This window comes from Spea bombifrons, chromosome 1 (assembly GCF_027358695.1).
Source record: "Spea bombifrons isolate aSpeBom1 chromosome 1, aSpeBom1.2.pri, whole genome shotgun sequence".
Classification (NCBI taxonomy): domain Eukaryota; kingdom Metazoa; phylum Chordata; class Amphibia; order Anura; family Pelobatidae; genus Spea; species Spea bombifrons.
The window spans coordinates 80440396-80456486 of record NC_071087.1 but is presented as its reverse complement, the minus strand read 5'-3'; the positions used below and the strand labels follow the sequence as shown (position 1 = coordinate 80456486).

At 42.1% G+C, this 16091-nt stretch overlaps 1 protein-coding gene across 1 annotated transcript in view; it reads left to right on the top strand.

Annotated features, from left to right (window-relative positions):
- The window catches only part of HCN2 (hyperpolarization activated cyclic nucleotide gated potassium and sodium channel 2), a 39581-nt gene extending 23490 nt beyond the window's left edge, over positions 1–16091 (top strand). Inside the window, exons 3-8 of the mRNA XM_053465250.1 lie at positions 8788–8949; positions 10187–10405; positions 10539–10685; positions 10962–11202; positions 13297–13461; positions 13714–16091. Coding sequence (XP_053321225.1) covers positions 8788–8949; positions 10187–10405; positions 10539–10685; positions 10962–11202; positions 13297–13461; positions 13714–14609 — 1830 coding nt within the window. The 3' untranslated portion in view covers positions 14610–16091. The remainder of the gene's footprint in view (positions 1–8787; positions 8950–10186; positions 10406–10538; positions 10686–10961; positions 11203–13296; positions 13462–13713) is intronic.

The following is a 16091-nucleotide window of genomic DNA, read 5'->3' as shown; positions in this document are numbered from 1 at the left end:
GACAAGATCCGCCTACAATAAGCACATGCTGAACTAGCCTTTCCTTTACCATGATTTCCATTAATTTACCAACTACTGGTATAAGACTTACTGGTCTGTAGGTGGCAGAGTGTGCCCCCCCCCGAGCCTTCAATGTTGTCTGCTAAGAGAGTTTAGGAGGCGGTCGCCACTGTGAGAGATTTTGCCTAAATAAAAAATAAACAAGTTTCCAAGAGGGTCTCTCCAGACCTTATGTGGAACTCTGGGCTCTCCCTGCAGGTTGAATACAAGTACTGCATTCAACCATGCAGTCAATTAAGCCCAGATTACTAATCACAATGTGATTAGTAAAAATAAATACAAAAATATTTGGTAACATTTAAAAATAATTATGTAGTGCTGTCACCATCAGGGGAACCATACCGTTTCGAGAAAGAAAAAAAAAGTTTAGTGCTGTATCTTCCTAAAGATCCTGGCATGGAAAGAGTTAAAATACTAGCATTTCGGGGCGTGGCTTGGATGGCTAAGGAGTAGGTCGCATGATAGAGGAGCTCCTCCGATTTTATTCAATTTATACTACTTATTTGGCGTTTTTGGAACCTGGTGGATAACTTTCCGCTTCCACTTTACTTCTGTGATGTCGGTACACAAGAACCGTTCGTCATCTCAAAACCTACCTGGTTTTTTTGAGCCAAAACCGAAGAGGAAGACGGCTTCCCGCGCTGTGGCCTCTGCTCGTGTGGGTGAGGGGGAGGAGGAGACCACGCTATTTCCAGATACTGCTGAGCCGCCGACTTCGCCGTCTCCCTCTCCTGATGACACTGAAAATCAGGTTGTCACTATCACAACGATGAAGCTTTTACTGGAAGACATGAGACACAAGTTTCGTCAAGATATTGAGGCCACCTTTGCTGCCGTCCAAAAGGACCTACACGATTTGGGAGAACGCACACACCATCTGGAAGACAAAATGGAGGACTTCTCCACTGCTCACAACACGGTGGTTGATGTTTGCGATTCACTTCAATCCGAAGTGGACTCTCTACGGCTCAAATTGAGCGATTTGGAAGACCGATCGCGTAGAAATAATATCCGCATTCGAGGTATTTCGGAAGATGTTTCGCCGGACAACTTACGTTCGTATGTCACTTCTCTCATACGTGCTGTGCTGAATTTCTCAAGCTCGGAAGAGGTTTGCATTGACCGTATTCACCGTCTACCACGACCTGCCTCGCTGAAAGGCTCTCCCCCCCGTGATGTGATTCTCCGTGTTCATTACTATGAAATCAAAGAGAGGTTTATGTCGAAAGTGAGGTTCAACTCTGATGTTCCTGAACAATATCATCACCTACAATTTTTTAATGACCTCTCTCAATATACCTTACAACAAAGGAAATCCTTCTCTGAGATCACGGCTGTTCTACGATCCCACAAGATTTCCTATAAATGGGGTTTCCCTACTCGCCTTTTCCTCACTAAGGACGGAGCTTCGCATTTGATTCGGTCCCCTAAAGAAGGTGCAAAATTGTTATCAGAATGGGGCTTGGATGTGTTGCACCCGAATCTACCTTCCACGTTGCCGGTGACTCGATCCTCTTCATCTTCGCCTAAGCGGTTGGCTAGAGAATGGTCTACACCGTCTTCTAAGCGTCCGGTTTCATAGATGTACCTACCTTGCATCTCTTCGCATCTACACGACGACGGATCCCTAACATCGTCCGGGGTTTTTTTTTTTTTTTTTTTTTTTTTTTTTTTTTTTTTTTTTTCATTTCGGCACATATTTTCCGTTGACTTCTACCTTGCTAGCTGGTTCTGGTGATTGTGTTCCTCCGGCTGCCTGGGATTTCTGCGCAATGAAGTCACTTTTCGACGGCTTGAGTTTGTTACCGGCTCATGCCTAAACTCGTTATACACTCGGGTTGACTATGTTCCTGATACCCGGACTGTAACTGTGTTCCTGATACCTGGACCGTACCGATGGCACGTATCATCATATGTGTGAGATATTGTGACCTTTTCTTATGCTGTTTACTTGTTTTTGTTTTAATCTTCTTTTATCTGTCGTTGTTTTGTATTCTACTACTTCCCTCACACTGATCGTATTTGCTATATATACCTGGGAGTCTCTCCTCTCTCTCCTGCTTCTTCTCTCGTTGAGGGACTCCAGAGGGAGTGGGGCACTATTTGCCTTTCTCTTTTGGGCTGCTACTTACTTCAGGCCCAATGCACACAACTGCGCACACACATATATATATACGATCTACAAAACAACAAATTTTTTTTTTTTTTTTTTTTTTTTTTTTTTTTTTTTTTTTTTTTTTTTTTTTCTTCTTCTTCTTTCTCTTCCCAGGTTTCCATACACCATGGTTCATTCCTTTTCACGATATTTCATTTCTTACATTATTTCCACTGGGGGGCTCCTCCGTCACACCCTTTTCTTCTTCTCAGGTAAATCTCTTTTCTCATCCCCTGTGTGCCTGACCCACAGGGCTTTCTGTCTACCACCCCCTTCTGCGGCTTCCAGCTCGTTGGGCCGCAAGTTTCGTACCTTTGTTCTCTTCATAATGTTTTGGTTTAAACGTTACTGTTTTGGCTTGGATCAATTATCGGGCACCCGTTATGGTGCTCTGTCCATGCAAAGTTGGCCTTCTGCTATCTGGTATGATTATAACTATTTCCTGGATATTGTGACCTACTACGTCCACATTTTTGATTCTATTTTCCTTATTGTGTGCTGTTTTTTGTTTTCCTTTTTTTTTAGAGACCGGTCGCGCTGTTCTTTTGTTACTGTCCTTGGTGATCTTCCTTGGGGGTCTCCGTTGTTCTGCATTACTTGCGGGTTGTACAGCTCCCTTTTTCTGTTATTCCTAGTTTTAAATTATGGCGACCATTAAATTAATGTCCCTCAATGTGAATGGGCTTAATACACCATACAAACGTAGGATGCTGTACTCAGAAGCTAAAAAAGCTAACGCTCACATTTTATGCATCCAAGAAACACATTTTAAACAATCTAAGCCCCCGAGTTGTTTTCAAAAAGATTTCCCGTGGCAATTTCATTCGATGGCCGCAACATGTAAGGCGGGGGTTTCTATTTTTCTCTCCAAACACCTTTCATTCCAGCTTATCAAACAAGCGGTTGACCCCCAGGGCAGATTTCTGATTATTACTTGCATCATTAATTCCACAGAATATACCTTGGTCTCCTTCTACACACCAAACACTTCACAGTTACACTTTGTCACAAAGTTACTGTCCAAGATTGACCGCCTTAAGAGAGGCCGTCTGCTTATGTGCGGCGACCTTAATGCTCTCCTAGACCCGCTATTAGACACTTCTACTACTTTTGGGGGCAATTATGGTAAGAGGGTGAAATCTCTGGCTTCTTCTCTCACTAAGTTGTTGCACTCCTTTCAAATGTATGATGTGTGGCGCCTCCATCATCCTTTGGTCAGGGATTATTCTTTCTTTTCGGCAATGCATAAATCCTACACGAGAATTGACCTTATTTTAGTTGACAAACTGACACTCCAACTGGTTCGGGACTGCTCTATCGGTGTTATCAATTGGTCGGATCATGCGCCTGTGACTTTGTCGTTGCAGGTCGCTCATTCTTTTATTGGTAAGGGATCTTGGCGCCTCAATAACTCCATACTCTCTGATGAATCATTAAAGGCTCAGGTCCAATCACAGTTAGCTTTATACTTTCAGGAAAACCAAGACCCCCATACTTCGATAGAAACGCTATGGAATGCCCATAAGGCGGTCATTAGAGGTAAATTTATCAGTATCGCCTCCCATTTAAAGAAACAAAAAGCACAAGTCACCGATAAAGATTCCTTGCTTTTGAGACTTTATGACCTTGAAACCCTTAATAAACAAACCCCCTCGGACCAGGTGCTTGCTGAAATCGCTTCGGTTAAGCTCCAACTCTCCACGATTCAGGCTGAACTTACATCCCAGATGCTGTTGCGCTTGCGCCAACGCTTCTACTCCAAGGGCAACAAAGCTGACTCTATGTTGGCAAACAAACTTCGACACTCGGCGACCCTGGCGCGTCCTCAGTTTGTTTTATCCTCTAATGGACTCCCACTTAAAAACCCTTCCCATATTGCTGATAGGTTTGCCGATTTTTACTCCTCCTTATATAACCTTCGGGATGATCCCTCTACTCCTCAACCCACGGTTGAATCTATTAATACATACCTTTCCTCCGTATCTTTGCCCACTCTTACTGCAGAGATGATCTCTCAATTGGGAGTCCCTTTGGAACTAGATGAACTTCATTCCACAGTCCGGATGTTGAAGAAAAATTCAGCTCCGGGTCCTGATGGCTTAACATGTTATTATTATAAAACTTTTTTCTCAGTATTGGGCCCGCATCTCCTGTCCCTTTTTCGCTCCTTTATGTCTAAGGGTCATATCCCTTCCGAAAACTTATATGCCCATATCGTTACAATCCCTAAGCCGGGAAAACCTGCTGATAAATGTGAACATTTTCGCCCGATTTCATTGTTAAATAATGATGTCAAACTCTACGCCAAAATTATTGCTAATAGGCTTTCTTTAATACTCCCTTCCCTTCTTCATTCAGACCAAGTTGGTTTTGTACGCCATAGACAGGCAAATGACAACACCCGTAAATTTATTAATGTTTTATGGAAAGCTTCTCATGATCAGATTCCGAGTGTTTTATTATCTTTTGACGCGGAAAAGGCTTTTGACCGTCTCCATTGGGTGTTTTTATCGTCGGTCCTTTCCAAATTTGCTTTTCCGCCTTTCTTAATTCGTTCAATTATGGCTCTATATTCCTCTCCCTCGGCCTCAGTTTCTTTTTCGGGTTTTATTTCTTCCCCGTTTTCCATTTCTAATGGGACGCGCCAGGGCTGCCCGCTCTCTCCACTTCTTTACACCTTGGCGCTGGAGCCTTTGGCTCAGCGTATTCGTTCAGATGCACAGATTTCGGGCTTTCCCTCTACAGTGGGCAAGGACATTACTTTAGGGCTCTTTGCAGATGATATTTTGGCCTCACTCACAAATCCCTCCATCTCCCTTCCGGCGTTGCTTCATCAATTTCAGCAATATGCTGCTATCTCGTATCATAAAATCAACGTACATAAAACTCAGGCGATGTCTCTTAACTTACATAACCAGTTGTCTGCCTCGCTTCAACTTTTATATGCCTTTGACTGGAGGAAAGATTATCTTTCCTATCTAGGCGTTAAGTTACCTCGCACTATAGCTAAATTACATGATTTCAATATTCGGTCTCTCTGGAAACAAATTCTTCTTGACCTTCAGAAGTGGCGGTCTTTTGACCTTTCATGGCTTGGCCGTATATCTTCAGTGAAAATGATGGTTTTACCGAAACTACTATACGTCTTTAGGGCAGTCCCGACCAATATTCCCCGTTCATTTTTATTCCACATGCAAGCGACCTTGGACTCTTTTATCAATGTCAAGGGCAGGTCGCGCATTTCTAGGAGTGCTTTCTATTCCCCTAGGTTTAGGGGAGGTTTGGGGGCCCCGGACATTCGAACTTATCATCGTGCCACTATCCTTTCTCAGACAATTTTGTTTCATTATAGAGCAAACCTTCCTCAATGGGTCACACAGGAGAATTGCCTTGTTCGCCCCTATTCGGTTTCCCAATTATTGTGGCTTAAGCCTCGTTTTCGGCCGCGATTATTTCCACTCCCTCCCACCACGCTTTGCTCGTTCCAGATATGGTCTGAATTAGCTAGACGCCGACCTTCTCTATTCCACATTACTAGGGCTACCCCGCTTACTTCCCTAGAACTCCTGATCCCGGAACTGCGACTTCATTGTTGGCAAAATAAGATGCTCCTGAGGGTGGGTGACCTTTATGATAAGGGTTCTCTGCGATCGTTCTCTGATGTCAGCTCTGATTATGTGATACCTACCTCTGAATTTTACAAATTCCTGCAAATACGACACTTCCTGCTCTCACATTCCCCCTCATACACGGTTAACATTCTTTCTGATGACCCTATTGTTCATATGTGCACTAAAACCTCCTCCTTCAGGGGCATGATTTCGCAGTGCTATGTTTCCCTGTTGATGTGCCTTTGGGAAAATAAACTCCCCCAAATGTTAGCTTGGGAACGTGATTTGCAATCTACCTTTTCCCTTGAAACTTGGTTGGATTCCGAAGAATCCATGCGGGGTGTCTCTCATTGTTTTAACCATATTGAGCTCCAAAAGAAACTGGCGTGTAGGTGGTACCTCACCCCGCAAAGGTTGGCCCATATGTTCCCCTCTTGCTCTCCGCTATGCTGGAAAGGTTGTCCAGATGTTGGATCCATGCTGCACGTCTGGTGGTCTTGTCCCCCCATTCAGGACCTTTGGGGGAAGGTATTTTATATACTTGAGTCTGAATTACACTTTCCTCTTCCTCGCACCCCGCAGTTGGCACTACTTCATATGTTTCCAGATGATACTCCCTCGCCTGTTCGGAAATTAGTTATTCATTTTTTTTTGTCTGTTAAATTATCAATTGCTCGTAACTGGAAATCGCCTGCGCCTCCTCGCCTCTCAGAGGTCCTACATTATCTTGACCATATTCATGTTCTGGAACGTATGTCTTTCCAAAATGACCAAATGTTCCCATTGTTCATGAAAATTTGGGCTCCCTGGCCCCAAATTCGTCTCTCGCCCATGTGGCAAGCTTGAGAGGATTGGTGTCTATTGATGTGTTGCGACCGGTCTCTACTTACCTTACAATTTATTATTCTTTTTTTTTTATTTAGTGATTATTGGACGGCTCTCTATTTTACCTGACTATAGCTGTCTTTGATTTACCATTGTGCCTGACTAGAGCCCTATAAATCCTTGCCTGTTGGTTGTTTATTTCCTTTTATTTTTATTTTTAGCTTCAACGCAAAGTGTTTCGAAGCCTAGGTTGTTTCCATCATCAGCGCTTTCTAGTCTTGCGTTAATGGTCGAGTATCTTTTGTTTTGAGGGGATGTCGTGTGCATCCTTTCCCGTTTCTTTGTTACTATTGACCTCTCCTAGCTCATGACTGAGTTTTGAGTGTCCTAGATGTCGCTATGTTTATTTTATCTATGCATGTACGTGTCATGTTACCCTGTACATTTTCTAAATTTGAGGACCTTGTTCTACGTGTCCGCCAGGAAAAAAGCTTGTTCTTTTGTACTTGTACGATGAAAGCTTGTTCTTTTGTACTTGCACGATGTATTGGAAACGACTAAAAAAAATTGTTGAAAATAAAGAAAAAATTTAAATTTAAAAAAAAAAAATACTAGCATTTCAATCACCAATGAGGTGTCTAGTTTTTTTAAAAAATATGCCCAAATAGGACATGGGCACGAGCCAGATGTCAAAATGAAAAGAAAATAAATGTACCCTTTTAGCCCCCAAACGATCCATCAAGCCCATGCATTGGTGGTATCATTGTACTCAGAAGATGTTGCTGAACACACATTGGGGTGTTGTTTGTCAGTGACATAAATACTAATGGCTTGAAATTCACACCTAAAGTACAATTTGTGTGAGAAAAAAAAAATACTTCCACAAACTTTGGCAAAGGCTGGTGGTAAAATTAGTACATGGTGAATGTTAAAATACCACTATTTGAAATACTCTGAGGTGTCTAGTTTTCAAACAAGTATGGTTTTCAAACAAGTATGGTTTGATGTGGTATATTGAATCATCTGGCTTCAAATATGACCCAAATAGGACATGGGGGCAGAATTTGGAAAACTATTCTTTCCAAATCTGGTAATCCTGTCCCATGTACTTTTTGGGACATCCTTGAAGACGGCCAATTCAATTTACCCCATCGAACCATATATTTTTATAGGTTAGTTCACACCCCTACAAGTGACATCCATTTGTAAATACTAAATCTAACACATCTTTCTTACTTGTTGGCTCTTTTACCAACTGCCCTAAACATAGTCCCTGTAAAGCAGTTAGGATTTCTCTACTCCCTGCTGACCCACCTGTTTGGTTTTTCCCGTTTGCAACAGGGGGAAAGTAGTGTTACCCTCTTGCATCTCATTGACCCCTCTACTAATTTAAATGCCTATTAATGAACTACTGAACCACTATAGAAAATCTTAACTTGTCAAAATCGACTGGTGTTGTCATGAATTATGTACTGCCAAGCAGGATGGATATCAGTGGGCTCACTGGCAGTACTTCTGCTGCAAACAACTTTCAATCAATACATGGAGACAAAGGAGGCCACTCAATGTCATACAGAGCCATGAAAACAACTATTGACAAAACTTTGAGTTTAACACGCTTTATTCATAATCCAACAGACTTGCAGTACACCAGCAGATCAAGGAATCAAAATATGTTTTATGCTATAGGCACCTTGTCACAGTCATAAAGACATGAGAAGCCCATTTCCGGGCCGCTGTTTGGGTTTATTCTCTAAAGAGGGAGTTGGTACGAGAGTTTGCCGACGAGTTGCCATTTTCTTCTTGCCGTTTTCACTTTACATTATGAAGGGCCAATTTAGCTTTAGTTCCAAGAATAGCTTGGACCACACTGTGTAAAGAAGTAAGGTTTCTTGAAAGTCACCTATTTGGATTATTTAGGCTCAATTCTTGCATATAAATTTCCAGGGAATGGCCCTTTATTATGCATAGAGTATTCACGGAGTTATAACCCAATTGACACATTAGCTTTATGACTGCTTTACATTTTGCAATCCGTCTCAGCGAATCATGACTTCAGAAGTCTAATTTAAAGAAAGCAAGTTCCTACATGTATATTTGCTTATATGCTAAGCATTCGCACTGGTCTCTTTGCAGGTTTTCCACATGACTTATGATCTTGCCAGCGCAGTGATGCGGATTATCAACCTGATTGCTATGATGCTGCTCCTCTGCCATTGGGATGGGTGTCTTCAATTTCTAGTTCCTATGCTCCAGGATTTCCCCAGTAACTGCTGGGTCTCTATAAACAGAATGGTGGTAAGTGCCATTTACTCCGTTACTTTCTATCACATTTGTCTTTGCTACCTCTCATAATGCAATTCTGCTCCTGCCGGTTTGTATGTAAAAAAATTAATAAACAATAATATATATGGTCATGATGTAGCACCTTGCAGAGATTGTTATACGTGATAAAAGATCCTTAAGCACTAAATTACACTAATTTGAGGCCATGGAATTCCAATGCTGGCTTGGTTATCCTGTCAAGATCTTCTGGAACTCAAGCTAATCTGCTAGGAAAGTTGAATGTTCTTGTGTCAGGTAGAGTAGGAGTTAAGTCCTTGAAGCTCCTACTTTGATCATGCTTGTCACATGAGACAGGTGCCAAGAAGCTGCAAGCTGGCACTTGAGAATTCACAGAGGGCCTGGGTAGTGCCCAAAAGAGAGGGATCAGTAACTTGGTGTGTGTCTGCGCTGCAAATGAACAGCTCAGCACAGGAAAATGAATAGATTTTTATCTGCCCCCACTTTTTCCTTTCTAATTTTGTTATTCTTTTATCATAATGTATTTGCTGTGTCTTTGTTTTCTTATTATTTCCACCTGTTCCTTTTTTTTTTAATATTACCCTTTTTATTCCATTTTACACTTGTTACTTTTTACCCCCGTAGCTCTCCCCATATTTTCTGATCTCACTTCTGCTGTTTTTTTTTCCTTTACATTGTTTTGTTGACTTTACTTCTACAATCTCCACATAATCCCCATTTCTTTACTGTAATGCACTGTTTTCCATACTTGTCAGTATTCTCAGCCATACCCTCTTTTCACCTTGTTGTCTTGCTAAAACTCTCCTCTCCATCCTCTTTCACTCTCCTTTCAGTAATCCCAGCTCAAGCATATCTTCGTTCTTCTAAGTTGGGTAATGTGTGTTCTTTAGTTGGGTCCAGGGCGATGTATTGGATCTGTCAGAGAGACGCATCATATTAGTGCATGAGTGTTAGACACCGTGTTTTGCACACGTGTGTGCACAAACCAGATGCGTGCTCCTGGATGGTTGCAGCATGCATCTTTACATGAGACCTTGGGGGCGTGTCCTTGCACACTACATATGTATGCACATTTGTGGCATGCTTCATTCATGCCACATATTGTCAGCACAGGCACATGTGCACCAGTTTCTCTCACTGTGCTTGCTTCCTTCCTAGCTGGCAGAAGAGGGATGGGCATTTACTAAATGCTGGATGATAACTCTGTCTTCCTGTTTGTGCCCTTGTGCAGAACGACACATGGAGTGAGTTGTACTCCTTCGCCCTGTTCAAAGCCATGAGCCACATGCTGTGCATCGGGTATGGGCGCCAGGCTCCCGAGAGCATGTCTGACATCTGGCTCACCATGCTGAGCATGATAGTGGGCGCTACATGCTATGCCATGTTCATAGGACATGCCACGGCTCTTATCCAGTCACTGGACTCTTCCCGAAGGCAATATCAAGAGAAGGTGAGGAGGTGCGGGCTAGGAACGGGGATTAAAAGTACTTCATGCCTTCCCACTTTTGATTGCATGGTGGTATGACTTCATCCCCATGGTATATCTCTCCATAATTACATGTATTTCTTCCATTTCTCAATAGTACAAGCAAGTGGAACAGTACATGTCCTTTCATAAGCTGCCAGCTGATTTTCGCCAAAGGATACATGATTATTATGAGCATCGTTACCAGGGCAAGATGTTTGATGAAGACAGCATCCTAGAGGAACTTAATGAACCCCTGCGAGAGGTGATTGCTTGGAAGCTTTTACACATGGGTAATGTTAGGAGTGAGTGCCTGCACATGTCTGCAGGTATAAGAATAAAATTTAGCTGTGATGCAATGGACAAGCATTGTTTTGGGTTGTAAGATATGGGTAAAATGTTTTTTTTCTAATTTAATATGCTGTTAATATGCTGTTTAATATGCTATTTCCTATATTCTCCTTTCATCATTTCCCCCCAGCACTACAGTTGTTTCCTATATGATGTCCTCTTTCAATTTCTGTTTTTTTCTTGTTACTAGGAAATTGTGAACTTTAACTGCCGGAAGCTTGTAGCATCTATGCCACTCTTTGCCAATGCTGACCCCTGCTTTGTGACAGCCATGCTGACCAAACTGAAGTTTGAAGTTTTCCAGCCGACAGATTACATCATTCGTGAAGGAACCATTGGAAAGAAGATGTACTTCATTCAACATGGAGTGGTTAGTGTCCTTACCAAAGGCAACAAGGAGGTCAAGCTGTCAGATGGGTCATACTTTGGAGGTAAGATGTTCTTTGCAATCCCATGCATCTCCCGGCACTCCTAACTTGTGATGCAGGGCCAGTTTTGCTTTGGTCCTTTGTGACCCAGAAATCAACTGTTAAAGATGGAGCTAAAAGAACAGTGATTATTTTCTTACCTCGAGTAAAAATATTCATTGCATAATACCAGTATGTATAAGAGTGCATCCATAGGTGCATGTAGCATACAGACACAAATGCGTTTGATATATTTAACATTTTAAAGTTTGTACATTTTCCATGTACTGTTTGTAATGGTAATCTTTTAAATAAATATTCAAATATGGTTACTTATCTTGGACAAATAGTTTGAGAACTGTTGTCACGGTTGTAATTAGTAATAGATGGGCCTGAAAAAAATATCTGCAGGAAAAAAATCCTTAGAGTGGGAAAAGTCTCCAGACAAAATGTTACTTCTATAGGGTGTAGCTGCCTATTTTTTCACTTAAAGTTTATATTGAATATATTATATTTATATTTTATATTGGTAAGATAATAAAGGAGAAAAAGAAACAGCGTAAAATTGGTGACACAAGCTGTCAGAAATACAATATACAGACATCACAGGTACATTTCATGTTCCCAAGAATGAAATCACTTGGCGTTGGGCCATAAATGCAGGAGTAGAAAGCATCCCAACTCTCCCAGACGCTCATAGGCATAGTGTTTGCCATCATTTAAGTGTGTGTTGTAGCCAGAGAATATAATACTTCCTGGAGGGTAGGAGTTCAACATTTCCACTTCCTACCAGTGCAGACCTTGGCCACCAGCAAGACGTGTCAGGAGTTTCTGGTGTGAGGACAATTTAATCTGTTACTTGAATATTTATGTTTATTATAAATATAATTAAACATAAATATATAAAGGAAAAGCTTTCAATTAAATCAGTGGGGTTCTGCATAGATATCTTGAAGAATCAGCCAAGGGTGTTCACTGAGCCAGTGATGGACCATATTGGTGTAAGTTGATATGTTTGTCTGATAAAAAAAAAACAAGGAGTAGGTAAAGAGGCAAATGCAAATGGGGATTCTTGGGAATCCATCTATGCATTTTTAATAGGGACATCATGTACATTTAAAGGGCTCTCTCAGTTATCTCATGCATTAAAGTGCAAATGATGGCTGTAGTGTCCCTTTAAGCAATGCTGCTGGCTTCCTTTTATCCTTGTGTGCACGCTGTATTCTAAATGGTATTGGCAGTGGTGTGTCAAACCATGGTCTTTAGCCATTTGCCCCCTTTAAAGCTGCTCTCCCTACACTCCAATGGCCCACAGCTTACCACTCTGGTGATCGTACACTGTGCGAGCAGTCACACTTTTACCTCACATTACATGACCCTGCTGTGTTTCTGCTTCCCTGTGCCAGTCCAAAATTGTTCCCCCGCACAGGGATGCAGAAATGCAACCAGGGTCACATTATATAAAAGCGAGGCAGCTCGAACGGTGGTGCAAGCACCAGAGAGAAATCTGCAGGTGAGGTAAGGGAAGCTGGTCAGTGGGAGGGTAGGGAAAGGGAGTATGTATGAATGTATGTTAGAATGAAAATGTATGTATAAGTGTGTGTCTTAACATGATTTAACATGAATGTGTAAGTTTTTTTGGGAAAATAGGTGACATGTAGGCTTTTACGGTCATTTGATGTCAAAGATGAAACAGGCAGGCTGTTTGGGGGCACTGATGAGCTGTTTTGGGCAAATGTGGCCCTTACAACTATTTGGCAACAAAGATGGCACTGTGGGACATGTTGCTTATGAAGTCAAGGGAGGCCTGGGCAATTTGTGCACCGGGGGGCTGTGGTTTCTAGTTACACCACTGGGTATCGGTGTATATTTTGTATGTAAGAAAATACATTTTCCCATACTTTATTATTTGTATTTTTAATTTACTGTAAGTGGCAGTGCATATCTTGGCTTAGTAACAGGTAATCATTAGCTTCAGTGTAGGGATTGCATTCACTTGCATAGTGGTGTACAGTATTAATGGACAGTGTTTAAGAGGCATTAATTTCAGATGCCTTGAGAATATACAAGTAGCAATCCCACTGAATCAAACATTGTAATTGTTTTTTTGCTGGTCAGAGATCTGCCTGTTGACCCGTGGCCGACGCACAGCCAGTGTCCGCGCTGATACGTACTGCAGACTCTACTCTCTTTCTGTGGATCATTTCAATGAGGTTTTGGAGGAATACCCAATGATGAGGCGTGCATTTGAGACCGTGGCCATAGACAGACTGGACAGGATTGGTAAGGATATCTGCAGGTCCACCTCATCCTTTCTCTATTCGTTTATTACATGAGTACACCATTTTCTCCCTACCTTCACCACTTAACCATATAGCATAAAAAGTATTACCTTATTGACGGATGTGACATATTATGACAGGTTGAGAATTTTAGACAGATTACAAGCAAAATAAAATTAAGCTACTCAAAGTGCATTGTATATAACCTGATGTTCAACATATGAACTGGAATATATTTTCATCTAACCCGCAGGGAAGAAGAACTCCATTCTCATGCACAAGGTTCAACATGATCTGAATTCAGGAGTCTTCAACAATCAGGAGAATGAGATAATCCAGGAAATTGTAAAGTATGACCGGGAAATGGTGCAGCAGGCAGAACTACATCAAATTAGCGGGGGGATGTATGCCACCTGCAATCCTCCATCACCGCAACCGCAGGTTACTTCAGCCATAGCTACCCTGCAACAAGCTGTAGCCATGAGTTTTTGTCCTCCTATGGCTAGCCCACTGGTGGGATCCCCCCGCATCATGAGAAGGCTACAATATGCTCAAGGAGGGCCTGGGGCGTTCTCTCTGTCTCCAGCCCTGTTCCAGCCACCTCTCCAACTGTTGCAGCATCATCCTCCCCCACTTCAAGCTCAACGTCGATCTACCACTGTCATCCCCAGCCCACCTTCACAATCTCCACGAGTCTCCCAGAACTTTGCCTATCCAGCAAAGGGCCAAACAGGTTCACAATTATCTCTAACTCAGTCTGGCGCTTCTGTTTCCCCTCATAGGCTTTCTGTCTACAAGAGTACCCATTCTTTACACTCTGGCACGCTCACCCGTGAATCTCGCCCGCTGTCTGCATCACAGCCCTCGCTGCCGCAGGGGGCATCACAGCTTCGTAGCCCACCAGCTCCCCCTTCAACTGCTGGCAGCTTCACTCCTCCAGGGGCTAAGGGAGGAGGGTTTGGTCCACAATCTGGGCCAAGGGCTCCTGTCCCTGCACGGTTGACCCTTTCACACCAGCTTTCCTCATCTGGTTCAGTTGCTGGTGTTTCAGACTCGGCAGGAGATGCCTCATTAGGGGGCAGGAAGGATTCAGTGGTCAGTGCCCCAGATACTGATCCTGGGAGGGGACGGCTGTCTGCTAACTTGTGACACAGTGAAAGCGGATAATCCACCTGCTCTGCAAAGAGTGGGACAGGTAATTGATGGTGTGCAATTATAAAGGAGGTTGACAGTAAAAATTGTGCCCACTCCTTTAATTTGTGCTGCATTATTCCTTTCCCTTGAGGAGCAGAGCAATCTTCTACAGTCCCTCATAACAACAGAGGGGTTATTTTGTGCACAAAATGTTAAAGCTTTATGTTACATCAGCAATTTCATAATGTAACACAGGCAAACTCCCCTGAGATGTTGAAATAAGGAATCGGTTTTAGTTGAGGACATATGGTCAAACTTCCCACGCATATAGTAATGACATCTATCACTTATAAAAAGAAAAAAAAAATCAGTGGCAATGTTAAGGACTGTGAGGATATGACCACTTGTTAGTAACTGTATTGTAAGTGACAAACACGCTTTATCATCACTTAACTGTTGGTACTTCCAGCGCCTGTTCCGTAACACGGAAGCTGGACTGTAATGGCAGAAACAGTTGTCGTTACAGTTGCAGAGAAGCTGAAGTCACTGTTAGGCATTTCCTGCCCAAAACAAATTAAGCCAGTTGGTAGGTTTAGCAAACTGCAGGCGGTTTGTCAAGGAGATTGTCTACTTTAGGACTATTATGATCCAGTGACAGTGTCATGGTTGAGGGTCATGTAGTAGTTGCCGACTTTTTGTTTTCCCTTATAAAAATTTGACACGTATATTTATACATAAACTATTATTGAAAGAGGTTACGATTGTAGCATGTGAGATCAATTTGTTATAGGTAATAGTTGCACAGTTACAGCTCCCTTTTTAGCAAAAACTAAACTTAACGTAGGATCATGTGATATCAATGACCCACTTGTAGCAAATCTGCAGCCTTCTTGTGTGATCTGTGCATAATTTGTGACATAGGTACCAATGACACAGGAAAAAAAAAATCTGAATTCATGGGTGCATGTTAAAATCTGATTAATATGCATACCTGCACCATCTGTGCTGATTGTCTGGGTACTCGGCCTAGCTATTCAGTGGGGAAGTAACTATCATATTCAAACCTTTTGAAGATGTTATGAAGTGGAGCAATTGCCCATCAGGGCGCAATACAGCTGCTTAGGATAGTTTAAACCCACAGAACTTTATTATTAATTTACTATTAAATATCCCACTAATGCCACCATCTTAATCCATGGAGTGTATTTTAGAAAGCCATATTGTGTATATCAAACAGCTGTATATTAAGATATATATACCTGTATAATCTGTACTATAAAAAATCCTGTTGTATGCAGGGAAATGGGTAGGTAGCGAAAACAACCATCATTCAGCAACCAGTCACGGGGTATAATAATTGAAGCGACCGTCTGAGGTTGCAACCTGGCACAAAGCTCACTTTTCTCTTTGTTTGGCAGAAAGGTGTTGCTTTGAAATGCATCCTAGTGAGGGGTAGTCCCATCAAAAATCTTTTGTGAAAGGAAGATAATCAGTTAT